At 47.0% G+C, this 18,981-nt stretch overlaps 1 protein-coding gene across 1 annotated transcript in view; it reads left to right on the top strand.

Annotated features, from left to right (window-relative positions):
- Nucleotides 1-18,004, top strand: part of ZC3H3 (zinc finger CCCH-type containing 3) — a 121,448-nt gene extending 103,444 nt beyond the window's left edge. The window contains 3 exon segments of the mRNA XM_075211614.1: nucleotides 4,954-5,120; nucleotides 5,617-5,792; nucleotides 16,838-18,004. Coding sequence (XP_075067715.1) covers nucleotides 4,954-5,120; nucleotides 5,617-5,792; nucleotides 16,838-16,869 — 375 coding nt within the window. The 3' untranslated portion in view covers nucleotides 16,870-18,004.
- The last annotated feature ends 977 nt before the right edge of the window (nucleotides 18,005-18,981 follow it).

Consider the following 18,981-nt stretch of genomic DNA (forward strand, 5'->3'; position numbering starts at 1 on the left):
TGTAGATCCCTGGATCTAGCTTTTGGGTTCTTTGGGAAGCATATGGTCAGATCTTTGGGTGAATGTGCCAAGATGATTGGCGACTTCTTCAGCATTCTTCATTTCTAGATTATTTTTCTCTCTGTAGAATGATATCTAATCCTTTCCAGCCTAATGGGCAGCAACAATTCCTCCTCTGAGTCCATTGCAGGTGTCTCGTCTCCTGGTGGTGGTAACCCAGACCTGGAAGAGATGATAGCACTTCCTGATGAGCAACTACTGACATTATTGATAAGGGTGTACTTACTTTTTCACAAATGGCTTCTTCATGTTGGCTTATTTTTTGTTGAATAAAAAAATATCTGTTACACTATTTGTCATATGAGATTTAATTTATCACAATTTAGGACTTGGTGTGGATGAGATGATATTTTGAGATGTTACTTGTGCCCCGATATGTAAAAACTCAGATTTTAAAGAGGTTGTACTTACTTTTTCAAATTACTATGTGTTGAGATCCTAGTGCTATCTAGTATGCGGCACTCGGGTAACTGGTGATTACCTCTGTACAGGTTATTCAGAGTTAGAGATTCTCCCACAATGTTCGGGAGACTCCTGCAGACCTTTGAGATGGCAATTTTACCGGGTGCACTTACCTGAGCAGGGGCGTGACGCATGTCATCCAGCCCCAATAACCTAATACTAATGGCAGGAGCATGGAAATGCAGGTCCCTGTCTCTGGGGGTTTACTAAGGTTGGTGAGACTTGTAGCTCCCCCACTTTGTGGCCCACACCAGGTCATTAAGCTCCATCCACCTAATTTTCCCCTAAATTACCTTCTGATCTCCCAGGAAGCAAAGATCAGGAGGTAAATATAATTTTACTCAAAGATAATCAGTTTTCACCTGTATGTAGGAGAGCTGGGAGTGTGTGCATGTGTGTAGAAGTTGGCCATTGTGTAATGTGTGCGGTGTTAGTGAGTTGTTGTTCCCCAGCAGAGACAAGGAACGCTGTCCCATATACAGACTAGAGGTCCGATGCTTCATGGTGAAGGCCAGTGCCAGCAGCCTCCAGGGGGTGATGTCATGGAGGCAGGAGTGTGGGGAAGACATTAGGAACCTGACACAAGTGCACTGGCTCGGACAATCGCAGCTGTTTTCTCTTCATTACATGCTAAGTCTAACTTGCGCCAAAGCACGATCATAATTGGAGGGGGCCATAATGAGTGTTTATAAATGGAAGTTTTAGACACCGCTTCATAAGATTTACTACTGCTCCAAAAGTCATACTGCGTGGAAGTGAGGGGACTGCAGGAGAAGGTGTGTACCTGAAATAACGTATATGAATTCTCATGTTGTTATTATAGTGCCAGCTGTATGTAGAGAACTGCCATCCGTGGTATTGGTGTTTGTAACTTCTATCATATTCATTTGGAATAGTTTACAGGTGTTTTCAACCTGCAGACAACTTTCATATACTGTTTAGAAATTTTTCCTTTCCTCCCCTTCTCTCCCCCCCTCCTTTCCTCTCCGTTTGCTCTCACCTCTCCCCCTATTTTCCTCCCCTTTGCTCTCACCTCTCCCCCTCCTTTCCTCTCCCTTTGCTCTCACCTCTCCCCCTCCTTTCCTCTCCCTTTGCTCTCACCTCTCCCCCTTATTTCCTCTCCCTTTGCTCTCACCTCTCCCCCTCCTTTCCTCTCCCTTTGCTCTCGCCTCTCTCCCTCCTTTCCTCTCCCTTTGCTCTCGCCTCTCCCCCTCCTTTCCTCTCCCTTTGCTCTCGCCTCTCCCCCTCCTTTCCTCTCCCTTTGCTCTCGCCTCTCCCCCTCCTTTCCTCTCCCTTTGCTCTCGCCTCTCCCCCTCCTTTCCTCTCCCTTTGCTCTCGCCTCTCCCCCTCCTTTCCTCTCCCTTTGCTCTCGCCTCTCCCCCTCCTTTCCTCTCCCTTTGCTCTTGCCTCTCCCCTCCTTTCCTCTCCCTTTGCTCTCGCCTCTCCCCCTCCTTTCCTCTCCCTTTGCTCTCGCCTCTCCCCCTCCTTTCCTCTCCCTTTGCTTTCGCCTCTCCCCCTCCTTTCCTCTCCCTTTGCTCTCGCCTCTCCCCCTCCTTTCCTCTCCCTTTGCTCTCGCCTCTCCCCCTCCTTTCCTCTCCCTTTGCTCTCGCCTCTCCCCCTCCTTTCCTCTCCCTTTGCTCTCGCCTCTCCCCCTCCTTTTCTCTCCCTTTGCTCTCGCCTCTCCCCCTCCTTTCCCCCTCCTTTCCTCTCCCTTTGCTCTCGCCTCTCCCCCTCCTTTCCTCTCCCCCTCCTTTCCTCTCCCCCTCCTTTCCTCTCCCCCTCCTTTCCTCTCCCCCTCTATTCCTCTCACCCTCTTTTCCTCTCCCCCTCTATTCCTCTCACCCTCTTTTCCTCTCACCCTCTTTTCCTCTCACCCTCTTTTCCTCTCACCCTCTTTTCCTCTCACCCTCTTTTCCTCTCACCCTCTTTTCCTCTCACCCTCTTTTCCTCTCACCCTCTTTTCCTCTCACCCTCTTTTCCTCTCACCCTCTTTTCCTCTCACCCTCTTTTCCTCTCACCCTCTTTTCCTCTCACCCTCTTTTCCTCTCACCCTCTTTTTCTCTCACCCTCCTTTGCTCTCACCCTCCTTTGCTCTCACCCTCCTTTGCTCTCACCCTCCTTTCCTCTCCCTTTGCTCTCATCTCTCCCCTCCTTTCCTCTCATCTCTCCCCCTCTTTTCCTCTCCCTTTGCTCTCACCTCTCCCCCTCTTTTCCTCTCCCTTTGCTCTCGCCTCTCCCCCTCCTTTCCTCTCCCTTTGCTCTCGCCTCTCCCCCTCCTTTCCTCTCCCCCTCCTTTCCTCTCCCCCTCCTTTCCTCTCCCCCTCCTTTCCTCTCCCCCTCCTTTCCTCTCCCCCTCCTTTCCTCTCCCCCTCTTTTCCTCTCACCCTCTTTTCCTCTCACCCTCTTTTCCTCTCACCCTCTTTTCCTCTCACCCTCTTTTCCTCTCACCCTCTTTTCCTCTCACCCTCTTTTCCTCTCACCCTCTTTTCCTCTCACCCTCCTTTGCTCTCACCCTCCTTTGCTCTCACCCTCCTTTGCTCTCACCCTCCTTTGCTCTCACCCTCCTTTGCTCTCACCCTCCTTTGCTCTCACCCTCCTTTGCTCTCACCCTCCTTTGCTCTCACCCTCCTTTGCTCTCACCCTCCTTTGCTCTCACCCTCCTTTCCTCTCACCCTCCTTTCCTCTCACCCTCCTTTCCTCTCCCTTTGCTCTCATCTCTCCCCTCCTTTCCTCTCATCTCTCCCCCTCCTTTCCTCTCCCTTTGCTCTCATCTCTCCCCCTCTTTTCCTCTCCCTTTGCTCTCACCTCTCCCCCTCCTTTCATCCCCTTTGCTCTCACCTCTCCCCCTCTTTTCCTCTCACCCTCTTTTCCTCTCACCCTCTTTTCCTCTCACCCTCCTTTGCTCTCACCCTCCTTTGCTCTCACCCTCCTTTGCTCTCACCCTCCTTTGCTCTCACCCTCCTTTGCGCTCACCCTCCTTTCCTCTCCCTTTGCTCTCATCTCTCCCCTCCTTTCCTCTCATCTCTCCCCCTCTTTTCCTCTCCCTTTGCTCTCATCTCTCCTCCCTCCTTTCCTCTCCCTTTGCTCTCATCTCTCCCCCCTCCTTTCCTCTCCCTTTGCTCTCATCTGTCCCCCTCCTTTCCCCCTTTCTTTCCTCTCTCCCCCTCCTTTCCTCTCTCCCCCTCCTTTCCTCTCTCCTCCTCCTTTCCTCTCTCCTCCTCCTTTCCTCTCTCCCCCCTCCTTTCCTCTCTCCCCCCTCCTTTCCTCTCTCCCCCCTCCTTTCCTCTCTCCCCCCTCCTTTCCTCTCTCCCCCCTCCTTTCCTCTCTCCCCCCTCCTTTCCTCTCTCCCCCCCTCCTTTCCTCTCTCCCCCCCTCCTTTCCTCTCTCCCCCCTCCTTTCCTCTCTCCCCCCCTCCTTTCCTCTCTCCCCCCCTCCTTTCCTCTCTCCCCCCCTCCTTTCCTCTCTCCCCCCCTCCTTTCCTCTCTCCTCCCCCTCCTTTCCTCTCTCCCCCCCTCCTTTCCTCTCTCCCCCCCTCCTTTCCTCTCTCCCCCCCTCCTTTCCTCTCTCCCCCCCTCCTTTCCTCTCTCCCCCCCTCCTTTCCTCTCTCCCCCCCTCCTTTCCTCTCTCCCCCCCTCCTTTCCTCTCTCCCCCCCTCCTTTCCTCTCTCCCCCCCTCCTTTCCTCTCTCCCCCCCTCCTTTCCTCTCTCCCCCCCTCCTTTCCTCTCTCCCCCCCTCCTTTCCTCTCTCCTCCCCCCTCCTTTCCTCTCTCCTCCCCCCTCCTTTCCTCTCTCCTCCCCCCTCCTTTTCTTTCCTCTCTCCTCCCCCCTCCTTTTCTTTCCTCTCTCCTCCCCCCTCCTTTTCTTTCCTCTCTCCTCCCCCCTCCTTTTCTTTCCTCTCTCCTCCCCCCTCCTTTTCTTTCCTCTCTCCTCCCCCCTCCTTTTCTTTCCTCTCTCCTCCCCCCTCCTTTCCTCTCTCCTCCCCCCTCCTTTTCTTTTCTCTCTCCCCCCCCCCCTCCTTTTCTTTTCTCTCTCCCCCCCCCCTCCTTTTCTTTTCTCTCTCCCCCCCCCCTCCTTTTCTTTTCTCTCTCCCCCCCCCCTCCTTTTCTCTCCCCCCTCCCTTTGCTCTCATCCTCTCTTTGCTCTCATCCTCTTTTCCTCTCACTTTGCTCTCATCCTTCTTTCACATATTGGGCCCACAGAATTGGCATAATAGTGGTGGCCCCTAGGGCCCCTGGAGTCATCCATTGCGGGCCTCCACTAAAGCTGTCCCTGGGCTTTGGTGAGAAACCTAGAAGTCAGAAGAATAAAACAATATTTGGGTTGCAGATGAAAGCCTGTAAATTATAAAAATGTATTTAAACCTGCATTAATTTCTATTCATATAAATGACTGTTTCCAGTGCTCACAGTAGAATGTGTCTGCATTTCCACAGTGTAAGAAGAAGCACACCTTGCTGTGCCCGGATTATGCCCGGGATGGCACCTGTCCTCAGGGTTCAAAATGCAAACTGCAACACCGCCAGAGAAAGAGGTGGATTGATAGCACGGTGCAGAGCCAGCCAAGCTCTGTGCAACAGAGACAAGCACAAGAGGATTCTGGGTAAGAAACATAACTTGTCTCAGGGTCAAGGTGCTGACCCTGAGCCATGTGACAGTTATTATCATATTACACCTTGCAGGTTTATCTCTCTCGCTACTAGTCCACTTAAATGTTTAAATTTGTAACCTTCAAATGATAATAAGATGATTTGCAAACATTTTTATAAATTCTCCTGCTCTTTTCTAGTTTTTAAGTAGAAATAAAATCACCAGAGTCTGCAGCACTAAAGCTTTTACTGATTTACAGAGAACTGCAACAGTGTTGCAACAATGTGGAATGTTTGAGATTATCCTTTTAAACTGATTGTATATGTAGCAGCTGAATTCTCCAGGTCACAAGCAGACTGTTAAGGAAAAACTTTAATATATTCTTATTTCCCTCAGAAGGCAACAGGACAGTCAGTAACAATAATTGATAAATCATCTCATCAATTGGGGGATATGAATTTTCAGTACCTCTATAATACAGCTCATATCTGACCTATTTCACGTGGCAGGTCATCCAGAGGTCACTTAGCGGCCACGTGTACCAGCGATGTCCCGTCCACCAGTGATGAGGAGCCCCCAGGCAGCAGCGATCTACTGACCTGTCCTTCCTTCATCTCCCTCAACTGCCCCTCTACCAGCCACGGGACGCCCGTTTCTAGAAAGGCCAAATCTGCTGAGGAATCAGGTAACCCCATTCTATGACTATAGGACCTGTGTGATCTTACTTTTGTTCTTGCTGAATATTGTATCTATTTCCTGTATAATGGGTTACTCCTTTCCCCAAAGTTATTTTGTTGTTACATGTGAGTTCCATGCTCACAGGTAAAACGAAATCATTAGAGAAACGTGCAGTTCTCCCAGTTTCATATCAGATGGAATTTGTCCTTTGCTTTATGAAGGAAATTACAGACCTCGGCTACCGCGCTTTGTAGCTGCATAAATAAGAAATAAGACACAGTTTGAGACTTCTTTGGAGTTCACCTCTAAGTTTGACTTCTCTCCTCACTTTCCCTCCTCTGGAGAGTGGAGTCCTCACTCGTGTGGTGGGAGCGGGCTCTCTGCTCGATGTTTGCCATATGTCTGTCTGATAAATAATTGACGCTGAACCGCAGTGGAAGTCAGTGAGAGCATCATGCTCCGTGTTATCCAGCAAAGAGCCAGGTACCCCCAGACTCCGAGGAAGGTCAGCTCCGCTCCACTTCTCCACCTGGCAGAGCCTGTCGTGCTGGGACTCCTAAATCCTGTGCAGAAGGAAAGCGGATATCTCGGAGGGGACGAGCCTTTTATGTCTGCACGTCTCTATGTACAGACGGCTGTGGCGGGTCCCGCGTGGGCTGCAGGCAGCCAGGTGTAGTATTTGTCAGGCCACAGAGGTAGCTATACATTGTATTGTCACCTCTCCAGCCTGGAAGCGGCTGCTATTTGTGAGAATAACTATATTAAATATGGAGATGCCTGAATTCCTGGTAGCTTCTCCCATTCAGCTTGGAGACGTGCATTGATTTGTCTATAACTAAATACCCATCACTTCCAGTTCTGTGGGGTTGTAGGTTCTGTGTTAATTCCTAACTACATATATTCATACAGTGACCTGTCATTCAATTAATGAGAGAGTTCAGGTGTAAATCTGTGCCCCTCCTGCTGGTGTGAGTATAATGTCCTGTGACACTGATCTCGTGATCATTAACAGATGATGTAGTGAAAGCTGGGAGTTTGATAATGTCACAGAAACACACTGAGCATGCTCCTGCCAGGAAGTGGGCTGTTCCCTCGCTCATTAATATTCAGGAATATTTATAGATGCCCATAAGAGGGCTGACTTCTTGCAGAGATGTAGAAAGGTGAATATAACTAGACAGCTGTAACACACCGTAATAAAGTCTCTGTCTGTGTGTGTTAGGGAATTTAGATTGTAAGTCCCAATGGGGCAGGGACTGATGTGAGTGAGTTTTCTGTACAGCGCTGCGGAATTAGTGGCACTATATAAATAAATGGGGATGATGATGATGATGATATATGTTCAGATATCTTATCACACTTGTTCGTAGTTCTGACTGTATTCAAATCCAAGCGTAAGTGACGTCACTGAGAATGCAGCCTATCCATTCACTAGGAACCAGTGACATCACTGTGTGCAGCCTATCCAGTCACTAAGAACCAGTGACGTCACTGAAAATGCAGCCTATCCAGTCACTAGGAACCAATGACCTCACTGAGAGTGCAGCCTATCCAGTCACTCGGAACCAGTGACATCACTGAGAGTGCAGCCTATCCAGTCACTAGGAACCAGTGACATCACTGAGAGTGCAGCCTATCTAGTCACTAGGAACCAGTGACATCACTGACAGTGCAGCCTATCCAGTCACTAGGAACCAGGGACCTCACTGAGAGTGCAGCCTATCCAGTCATTAGGAACCAGTGACATCACTGAGAGTGCAGCCTATCCAGTCACTAGGAATCAGTGACATCACTGAGAGTGCAGCCTATCCAGTCATTAGGAACCAGTGACATCACTGAGAGTGCAGCCTATCCAGTCACTAGGAACCAGTGACATCACTGAGAGTGCAGCCTATCCAGTCATTAGGAACCAGTGACATCACTGAGAGTGCAGCCTATCCAGTCATTAGGAACCAGTGACATCAGTGAGGCAAATATGTAGGTGACAGGTACACAAAGCACCTTGGTGGTGTCATTGTTTGTAAATTGACATGCTCAGTCTCAGTGATAGACTGGACTATTATCAGTCCATGGTTATAACTCAGACAGTGGTGTGTGTGTGTGTGTGTGTGTATATATATATATATATATATAATTTTAATTTTTTTTACATTGGACAACACTAGTAATATATACAGTAGAAGTGACCCTGTATTTACGCGGTTCCATTGTTTGCATCTGTTGTCTGATCCATAGAGGCCATTACTCACCACATCATTCTCCCTGTATTACACTCATTTATATGCTATGTATGGAGATCCCTGCCCAATGTAAATCCCCAGCATTGCTAATGTAGAATAACCAATATTAATGCAGGTAAGTGTTTTTTCAATACAGCTCTTGCTCCAGAGTCTGACGTGGTTCTGTTCTTTCTAATGTGTTTCATTTGCATCAGATCCGAGTGAATCTATTAATGGGGTGAGGGGTCGGCAGCTGTACAGATAAATAAGTGAGGGTTTACTGCACCGATGGATGCAATTCATTTACTGATAAAACACTTTATTTGAATGTACACTCTTCACTGTGATGCTTATTTGAATTGTAGTGTGCCCCCTACAGCTCATTTATGTAGAAGCACTGAGCACAGGTGCTTGGATCATTGCTGAATATGTGTAATGTGAGGGGTGACCGTGCTAACAGGACTATACTGTGTATGTATGTATGTATGTATGTGTATATATATATATATATATATATATATATATATATATATATATATATATATATATATATATATATATATATATATATATAGTACAGAATAGTACAGAGGTACCAATGTATATGGAAGAGCAGGGCAGGCACAGAGCGGTGCAGAGCAGGTACAGAGGAGTGCAGTGAATGTGTATACGGCAGTGGTAGTTATATATATATATATATATGTGTGTGTGTGTATATATATATATATATATATATATATATATATATATATACACTGCACTCCTCTGTATCTGCTCTGCACCGCTCTGTGCCTGCCCTGCTCTTCCATATACATTGGTACCTCTGTACTATTCTGTACATTATCACCATAGTCTTTCAGTCAGGCTTTCACCAGCAGCTCTGCTCTGTGTAATCAGCAGTGACAACAAGTTTCCTAGTGCACTGCGCTACAGAATGTGCTGGTGTTATATGATAAGATAATAAAGCTGTTGCCAGAGTTCTGTGTCTTAATGTGGAAGCCTGTGGAGGGCGCTGTAGACTAGTGGGGTAAATCTGACCAGAGAGAGAAGCTGCCAGTAGTATAACACATAATGTAACCCTCTCACTGCCCTGCTCGGGGTAATTAGAGGCGGTTTGTGCCCCTGATTCCGGGTAGTGTTGAGCCCTCAGTTAGACAGCCCGGACTCCTCTTGTAATTGTAACCAAGCGCACCAATGCAAACCATTTCATTTGCGCACTAATTGAATTAGGAAGCACCCATTTCAGTTAATTTGCTCTGAAGATGGCTGCAGACTCCTGGTGTGAGCATCTGTTCCCATCTCCCTCGATGAGCATTCTGGGCCCTGCAAATGTCTCCGCTCAGCCTTGTTTGGGAGAAAGAAGAGGATTTTATAGCCTCTCAGTAAACACTTTACAGCTCTGTGCACGCTGGAGCGAGGATTAAACCCTTAGCAACGCGGCCGGCTGCAAATCTGCCACCATACGGCCGTCATTTTATCGCCATATTTCACAGCCGTAACGTTAATGGAACACACGTCTTTAACAGCTCCACTGAGCACGCTCAAATCACGCCTATGGTGGGGCAGCAAATCTTGTTCCCGAGCATGAAATAACCTGTTTAACCCATTAGGAACCAGCAGGAAAGTTTCTTCGATGCAAAGACGCCCAACCAGGGCCGTTTGGGAATGTCTGGGAAAGACATTGTGACCTTAACCAATATGGAAGCCGCTATGTGTAGACAGTTCATACAATGTTATCTGTATGCACATGACGGGGTTAATTCAGATGGGGCTTCTGGTTGAGAGAAGTTTAATTTTCTTGAAGGGACCTTAAGGGTTGGATTTAGGCCTAGGACAGAGCGTCCACCTGTGTAATTACTAGGGCCAGGTGCTTCCATAAACGTGACGTACAGCGCCCTCTAGAGGGACATAACTCACCACACCCACTAATGGAACATCGAAACTCTCAATTCAGGCAGCACTGTATGACGGTCTATGGATACGTATCCACAGAGCGCTACAATATATCCGGAACACGAGTACAGACGCAAGTGCTCCATTGCCAAGAGCAGTGCCGAGGATGCCCAGGTTACATTACCAATCATTGTGGTCTCACATGTACAGGTTGAGCCTACTAATTATGCACCTCCCAGGCTGCATTGTACTAACCTCACCCTCCTTGTAATAGCAGTGCGACACCACTGAATGGAGCGATCCCTTGTCTTGTCTTTACCCATGGGGGACCTTTATTTAGCAAAATATTCTAATCCTTAAATGTACGGATGTAGCAATTACTTCCAATATGTATGACCAGTTTGCATGTCCTTATAGCCAGTAACAGGTGAACGTGCGGTAGTGGCGTGATTCCTGTATGTTCTGTGTTACGGATGCTTGAATGGATCCTGTGGTTACATTGTTACTTACAACTATCTTACTCCATCCGTTGTATTATTGCGAATGTAATCATTAAGATATTGGGTTGTCACGGCCTATTCCTGCAGTCATTGATCTGCTAGTGAGGATTGTTGTGTATATAGAGGGGTCCTAGGAGAAGGCGGCTGTATTATAGGGGGTGATTGTGGTGCTGAGACAGCTCATGTGAGATGTCAGAGGGCGTCTGACAAGGCGTAAACACAGATAGGGGGGCGCTCAGTACGCAGGGGGAGAAGCCAGCTGTGCCTGTCCTCGCTTATCAGAGAACTAGGTCAGACGCAATTCTACAGCGTAGACCCAGATAACGAGGTGGTTATAGGTCAGGACACCACAGAAAGATTGTCGTCGGTCTCCCTAAATCCAGTGTATGAATCGCTCATCTACCCGGACCTATGTTAACATTCGTCTCTTTCTGCAGGAGTACACGTCACCTGCCCACCTGCGTGGGCTGGTCACCTGCGTGGCCTCGTCACCTGGCTCGTCACCTGTCCACCTGCGTGGGCACGTCACCTGTCCACCTGCGTGGGCTCGTCACCTGCGTGGGCTCGTCACCTGTCCACCTGCGTGGGCTCGTCACCTGTCCACCTGCGTGGGCTCGTCACCTGTCCACCTGCGTGGGCACGTCACCTGTCCACCTGTGTGGGCACGTCACCTGTCCACCTGCGTGGGCACGTCACCTGCGTGGGCTCGTCACCTGTCCACCTGCGTGGGCACGTCACCTGTCCACCTGCGTGGGCTCGTCACCTGCGTGGGCTCGTCACCTGTCCACCTGCGTGGGCTCGTCACCTGTCCACCTGCGTGGGCTCGTCACCTGTCCACCTGCGTGGGCTCGTCACCTGTCCACCTGCGTGGGCACGTCACCTGTCCACCTGTGTGGGCACGTCACCTGTCCACCTGCGTGGGCTCGTCACCTGCGTGGGCTCGTCACCTGTCCACCTGCGTGGGCTCGTCACCTGTCCACCTGCGTGGGCTCGTCACCTGTCCACCTGCGTGGGCTCATCACACACATCCTGCCACTTGTAGCTCCAACATCTTGTTTTTAGGCCTAAATATGACTGTGACACAGAACCTGTTTTATATAATATATTGTATTTGAATGCACGGGCATGAATTGTTTAGGACAAATCCCATTGTTTATATATCTTTATTCATAAACTTTTTATTTCTTTGTCGGGTTACTAAAACATTTGATGCAGATTATACAGTGTCAGACGTTTCACAAATGTCACATGAAAAACAATATTATTAAACCACCCTAATGTCCTATACTGCAGAGCTGGACACCTTGTGGTCTCTAACTCCAGTGAGAGTTCCCAGGATGGATGGCTGGCTGTGTTGGGACTTGTAGTTCCTCAGCAGCTGTACTGACTGGACGTATTAGATTATGACCCCACCATTCATTTGTTGTTCTCTTGTGATGTAGTTACTTCATCGAGTAAAGTGACGCTATTACATGGAGAGTATTGTACTGGTGCACTGCTACACCCGCATGTCAGTAAGTGGGACTGCACCTATTATCTGAGTGAGTTACAGCCGCCCCCTGACTGTGCCGTGTAAGCATTGATGGGGGCTCCCCGCTGTTTGTGGCTACAGTGCTGCATGAACAGCTCTATCCGGTAACTCAGCCAGATCTCCCACCGAGTGGTAACGGTGCAGCCGGCTGCCTGCCAGATGGTGACAGGAGCAGATTGTTAGTCTGTATCATCCTCGTTCTCTGCCAGTGCAGGATAGTACGGCTGTGACACTTCGTTTCCGGCCAATGGTGGTGCCAACATTTATCTTATCAATAGCAGCCTGGTAATCACTGACAGACGTGGTACATCGGTATTCCCCACTGTAAAATCCAAATAACAAGTGATGTGTCCACGTAATAGGAATGATCTAAATATATATATATATATATAATTTTTTTTTTACCTTTGCTGCTTATTGTTTGCTCTATATCTTGTGAGTTTGACATCAGGAATATCCAGCAGGCGGACGTGTATTTGTTGCACGGGCACCTCCCTATTATAGGCTGCTTGTACCATCCGCTTACATTGCAATCTTAGTTTATAATATAAAGACCTATAGATTTGATTCTCCAATACAATTGTTTACAATGAATGATTAACATTGATTTTGTGCCTGTGGTTGACACCTCTAAAGCAATCATATCTGGCAGAACAAATTGCTCAGTAAACTGATCAACCAGGTTTGGTTGGTCATCGTCTGCGAGGGATCAGATTGCTGTGGACACTTTGTAATCCTCTGAAGTGGGAGTGATCAGTGTCAAACCCTTTGGGGCACTGGTATAAGAGGGTGATCTCTGTCATGTAAGACCAGCTGATCCCGGTTACTTGTCCTGCTCGGTGCCCTGTACGACGCTGTAGGTGGTCGTCATTGTGGGAGCATACAGTAGTGAAGTGTTAACAGACAGGGCTGGTCTGTCTTGGGCATTGTGCCACCCTGGTGCCAGCTGTGTTTTCTGCTGGGAGAACTGCTGGTGCCATCATTTGCATATTGATGGGAAATTGAAAATGAGATGCTGTGAAAAGAAGAAAATCTCTTAATGCATTTATTTAACGAGCGAGTTCATCTGTCATAAGTATACCAAACAAAGGACACTTAGCTCCTCCACTGCCAGTATTCATTTCCTAAGAAGAGGATTTTCCCTGTGTACATTACACTGCCCTAAAAGATTCCACCCAAAAACGTTTTCTAATATAAATTGCCCCTCCATCCAGCAGGTGTAACCACGTCTGCCTGTAATGGTCAGTTCTCCAGCAATGAATACAATAATTGGATGGCTTCAGTGCTCCTTGGTCCTGCGGATATTTTTGCCCAGATTGCTGAGTTTATATGAGGTTCTCCTGGATGCTGAGAACTGAGTCACAGACAGGCTCGGGGTATATCAAGGGCTTGGGGGTTCCCACACCCGGAACTGGGTGTTAAGCTAGTTGGGGGGGAAGGGATTGACTTACAGGAAAGAAATTTGGGGATTGAGTTTTTCTTAACTGTCCCTTGCAGTGTAGGGGCCGGTACATGTACCTCATCATTTATTTACTTGTGTATATATAACGCTGCTAATTCCGCAGCGCTGTACAGAGAACTCGCATCACATCAGTTCCTGCCCCAATGGCAGGAACTGTAACACACACACAGACAGACAGACAGACAGGTCAATTTGTTAGCAGCCAATTGACCTACCAGTATGTTTTTTTGGAGTGTGGGAGGAAACCGAAGCACCCGGAGGAAACCTACGCAAACACAGTGAGAACATACAAACTCCACACAGGTAAGGCCATGGTCGGGAATTGAACTCATGACCCCAGCGCTGTGAGGCAGAAGTGTTACCTATCACTGTGACTTACTGAGCTAAACGTTTCTTTCTAAATAATCATTTCATGACTTCCATATGATTCCCATTGGCAAACGTTCTTAGGGCCAATTCAATTTGGCCGCGTTATTCTAGTACTAACGCTGCCTGTGCACTATTGGTGTTAGTAGGGTAAATGTGTGCAGTATTACCGTTAGTACGGTAATTTTAACGCTGATTTTTGCTCTCACCTCTCTGGGCCGTGGGTAAAAATCCAGGTTAAAATCACTGTATTAAAGGTAACAGTACCAATGCCGCGTCCTAGACTAACGTGCCTGAATTGAATCTGCCCCTTAGTGTGGATTAGTGAAGTCATACACAGGGGCCAGCGATGTCACAGCAGCTGAAATGTCTGCAAATTTAGCTTTTTATTAATGATCCTGATGTGGGAGGAATGTCAGCTGTCTGTAGTGGAGTGTGGGGGTAATAGGGGCTGCGGTGGATGTCAGGGTAACACTGTATATTTTCCCTTCTTGGATTGCTTTAGTTGATGATTTTAAATACTCCTGGTTACTGCTGCTCTACGATCAGTGAGCAGAAAACACAGAGCTATCATACCGACGTGCCTGGCTTTTCTACCTGTGAGTTTATCATTTTTGGGCTATGCTGGGGTTGGGGGTACTGTTGGGGATTTAGTAGCTCTTTTTTTGTCTGAAAGAAAAATGGGCAAATATGATTTTAAAAACCGAGCATAAGTGAGCAGTCAGCAGCTAGCAGCCAGTAGCAGACTCCTCACAAATATGTGGGGCTGTCCCAGTCTGATTTATAGATGATACCTGGATGAGGTCATGACGTTGCGCTGCGTCTCTAGATTTACAGAAGGGTCGCAACGTTTGTAATAATGCTGACACTTATGTCTGTCTGGCAGGTGTAATTGTTCTTGTCCCGTCCTGCCCCTGTATGCAGACCCAGCGATTACAGCGTTGGGGCAGTTACTTTAGTTTGGGGCAGATCACTAAGGCTGCTGATTGGTTGTGTGTTTACATGTGAGTGTGTACAGGCTCTCACTGACTAAGTAAGGCTGCTAATGTTTTTTTAAGAGCCTCTATATATAACCCAACAATCCTCAGTGTGACAGCAGCAATACCAGCTTGTACTGTGTCCTGCGAAGTCTCTGTCAACAGCCTCATACCCAGCGGGCTCACAAACACTGTAACCAAATGCCGATGCCCCTGTGGGTATCCTCTACATACTGGAATGCCAACTGGACAGGCCCCAACATGAGTGGCAGCTGACTGCTTGTGCATCAGACAGAGGATATTTCCTTGTCTCTTCTGGTGGTGAATGGGTTAATCCCTCCAATAACACACGTTGGTGAAACACCGGCCTAGGCGAGAGGAAAAGTACAATTTAAGTACTTTCCACGTTTCCCGTTCGTGCATCATCTCGTGTGTTTCCCCGAGCTGTGACCAGGACTGCATCTGTAGTGGAAGGAATTATAAAAGTATTACGCACAAAATTAAACATTTACACTAAGTTAAAATGCATAGTTTTACTTCTCCATGGTGCGCCCCTACCCCAGTGCAGCAGGTTCCCTTAATGGGTCCTCTGCAATGTTCTCTCTCTATGCAGCTTTCCCGATTCAGTCGTCGTCATTCAGATTCCCATTCATGCAAACGTTGGCGGTCATCGAGAACCGTATCTCTGTCCCGTTAGAACTTTTGGGGGAACTGGTGGTTCGGGGTAATACAGGACTGTAGGGAAGTTTGTACTTTATATTAGTGGACTCCACCCAAAGCTACTTTTTTAATTTTGGGTGGTATTGTTCTATAATAATAATTTAAAAAAACATCATCAAAACTTTCTTTAATTCACTCTGCACTTTGGCCAGAAAGCTACGGTGTTCGGCCCAGTGACCGGATTAGGGTCCCGTTTGGCTAAATTGGAGGAGATCTGGGCATTTCTGGTTCTATCCGAGCATTGGGGTTCCTCGGACATCACTGGACGCACACAGTTCAAGAGCATCATTTTCGCACCGCGTTTACAACATGGCCGATAATCCAACAATCAAGATTACATTATTTCCAGCATCCTGGGGCCCTATATTGGTGCCGACTTATACACAAATGGGGATTGGTTTATGAGTCCACCATAAAATAACATTATAACGCCTCTCTGGGAAGTGCTTTCCTCACCATCCAAATAATAAAATTACATTTTATTTAAGTTGTATAAAAAAGAAGGTCCTAACCATATACACAGTGAGGCCAGAGAGCTGCCAATTTTGCACTCATATATGACTTATATGTATTTATGCGAGTGCAAAATTGGCAGCTCTCTTAATTTCTGATTCAATATTTAAACAGTATTACACTATTGTATATTTTTTATTATTGACAATGACTTCAAAGATTTATTCAAATATTGCTACATTAGTGTAAGTAGCATTGCATGTATAATCTAATGTACTGTTCTCTTTTTATTCACGGGGTGTGAACACTTTGCACAAATAAAACAAGTTTTACATGCATACGTTCTATAATGGAGTTTAAATTCAGTGTATATATTTTTGTTTTTTTATTGTATTGTTTGTGGGATACTCAAACAAACAATAAAAGCATCATCACGTTAAGGAGTTCTAAAAGAAGATTTTGGAAATCTAATATCAACAAAGAAAGTTTGGAACACTTTTTTTTTTTTTCTTTGAACTGTTTTGTACTTTAATTTTTCATTTTGTGTTTGAGACATTAGCGCAGCCATTGTGTTACTATAGAGGCACGTGTCCAGGTCGTCTGTTAATGTGACTCGTAAGAAGTGCGGCAACTAGTGCCGCTGTCACATCAGGATAAAGTACCGGTTTATATCTAATAACCATGGTTTCATTTTTAATTAAATTTCATTTTTTCACTTTAATTTTTTTTCTTTATAATCTTTACTAACGACCCGTTAAACCAATAAAAATAATGGCAGATGGTGCGGAATTCAGGGGGTAACAACACTGTTAGATCAGCCCGTACACGTGCTAAACATAATTTTATTAAATACTGTCCATTGTCGTCATGGCAGCAGATCGCGTTCCTCTGTACGCCGGCAGTGCTAATGATCCTTGTCTCTCTCTTGTAGGAAAACCGCTTCAGATCAAGCCCAGATTGTGACGTTATCCCAGGCCCGCGAGACCAGCACTTCAGGTCTGCTCTGGAATATACCGAATCTCAGGTCCTGAGCAATTATCCCGATGTGATTGTGTGTATTGTATTGTAGTTAACAGAGTGCGTTCAGAGAGTGGCCCCTTTGCAGGGCTCTGTGGCCCTATCATTTGCGAGCGATATGTGTTATCAGCTCCTCTGTTTGGTTAGAGGTTAAACAGTGGAAAACGCACATTTTGACAATCTAAAAGTTCTATAGATATATATTTAATTTCTGAGCAGAGATGCAGCCAGATCATTATATTTGATAGTTTGTAAGAAGAGAGTTTAATATTAATTTGTATCTGATGTTTTTAACCCATGGCAGGGAGTACGTCGTCTCCACTGTTGTAATGTGATATTCTTCTTATAGGTCTGGAGTTTGGCATTTGTGTCTGACCTCAGTTAAAGCACTTGGGGAACATTAAAGGGAATGACCGGCTACTGACATATCCCCATTTCCCTGGTGTCTTTCCTGGGTAGCAGGAAATTGGGGAACCCCAGTCCTACCACTGGCTGGTGGGACGCTCGGTGAGGAAGTGTACGTAGAGGGTCATCCCCTGTAATGAGAATGGAAACGATCTACAGGTATCTGCCAGCACTGAAGGATTCTGCTTCACCCTGTCTCAGGCTGAGTTTATAAATGATTATTATGACCACTGTGACCACGATCTCCATGAGAAAACACTAATATTAGTGATGCTTGTAATACTGACCTCTCCTCCCAGTGTGTTGATGGGGTTTTGCTCTGATGGGTGGAGGTTCTCAACTTTCTTACAAGCCCCCCTGTTGTTTCCCTACTGAATCCAGTGTGTTTAATTTCTACCTCTGAGCAAAGGCTGAGTCTGAGTGGTACATGTCGCCCATCACTGCCATATTTCAGGGTGGCTAAGCTGTGAGTGAGCGAGCACATACAGTTAGTGCACACTTAGTACAAGCTAGAAAACAGTATTAACCTTTGTTACGGACAACGGATTCTGCAACCAAACCTGCCATTGTTTTTATAAGACATGCTTTTATTTAGATACGTTCTGCCTGTGTTTTAAACACAACTGATATTAGTTACTATCTCTGACTTACCTTTTCAATAAAGAGCAGATTTTTTGCCATTGTGTCTTGTTTGTTTTATTATACTGGTGTGCCAAGCGGGCAAGCCACAGCTCAATAATGGAGTTTCATTGCCAGCTGGAAAGCAGTCTGTCCATACTGTCTCTGCTCTCTCTGCAGTTTCTGTCGTCCCTTCCCCATGTCACCCAGCACTGAGCCCGTCAGTCTCTCCCTTCACTGTGCCCCCATGTCACCCAGCACTGAGCCTGTCAGTCTCTCCCTTCCCTATGCCCCCATGTCACCCAACACTGAGCCCGTCAGTCTCTCCCTTCCCTATGCCCCCATGTCACCCAGCACTGAGCCCGTCAGTCTCTCCCTTCCCTATGCCCCCATGTCGCCTGAGCACTGAGCCCATCAGTCTGTCCCTTCCCTATACCCCCATGTCGCCTGAGCACTGAGCCCATCAGTCTGTCCCTTCCCTATACCCCCATGTCACCCCAGCGCTAAGCCCATCAGTCTCTCCCTTCGCTATACCCCCATGTCACCCCAGCGCTAAGCCCATCAGTCTCTCCCTTCGGTATACCCCCATGTCATCCCAGCACTGAGCCCGTCAGTCTGTCCCTTCCCTATACCCCCATGTCATCCCAGCACTGAGCCCGTCAGTCTGTCCCTTCCCTATACCCCCATGTCATCCCAGCACTGAGCCCGTCAGTCTCTCTCTCTTCCATATGTTTCTACCTGAACCTGTCCAATCTCAGCCATTCAAGGAGTCCTCGATTAGACATTAATATCCTTTTGATATTAAGGAACATGCTCAAAACTATTCATGAACAATGGATATTGATAAAGTGCTAATACCTATTCAAAGTCACCTTAAATTGACTAATAACTATTTGAAAAGATTGTATATGATACTGAGGGCTAAATATCTGTTTAATTAAGTCTCATTATTGGATTTTAAGGTCAGGCTTATAAGTATTGGAGACAACCTTCTTAACAGTCCTCCCGGGCCTGATTCATCAAGGGCGTCTTATT

Source organism: Mixophyes fleayi, chromosome 5 (assembly GCF_038048845.1).
Source record: "Mixophyes fleayi isolate aMixFle1 chromosome 5, aMixFle1.hap1, whole genome shotgun sequence".
Lineage (NCBI taxonomy): Eukaryota > Metazoa > Chordata > Amphibia > Anura > Limnodynastidae > Mixophyes > Mixophyes fleayi.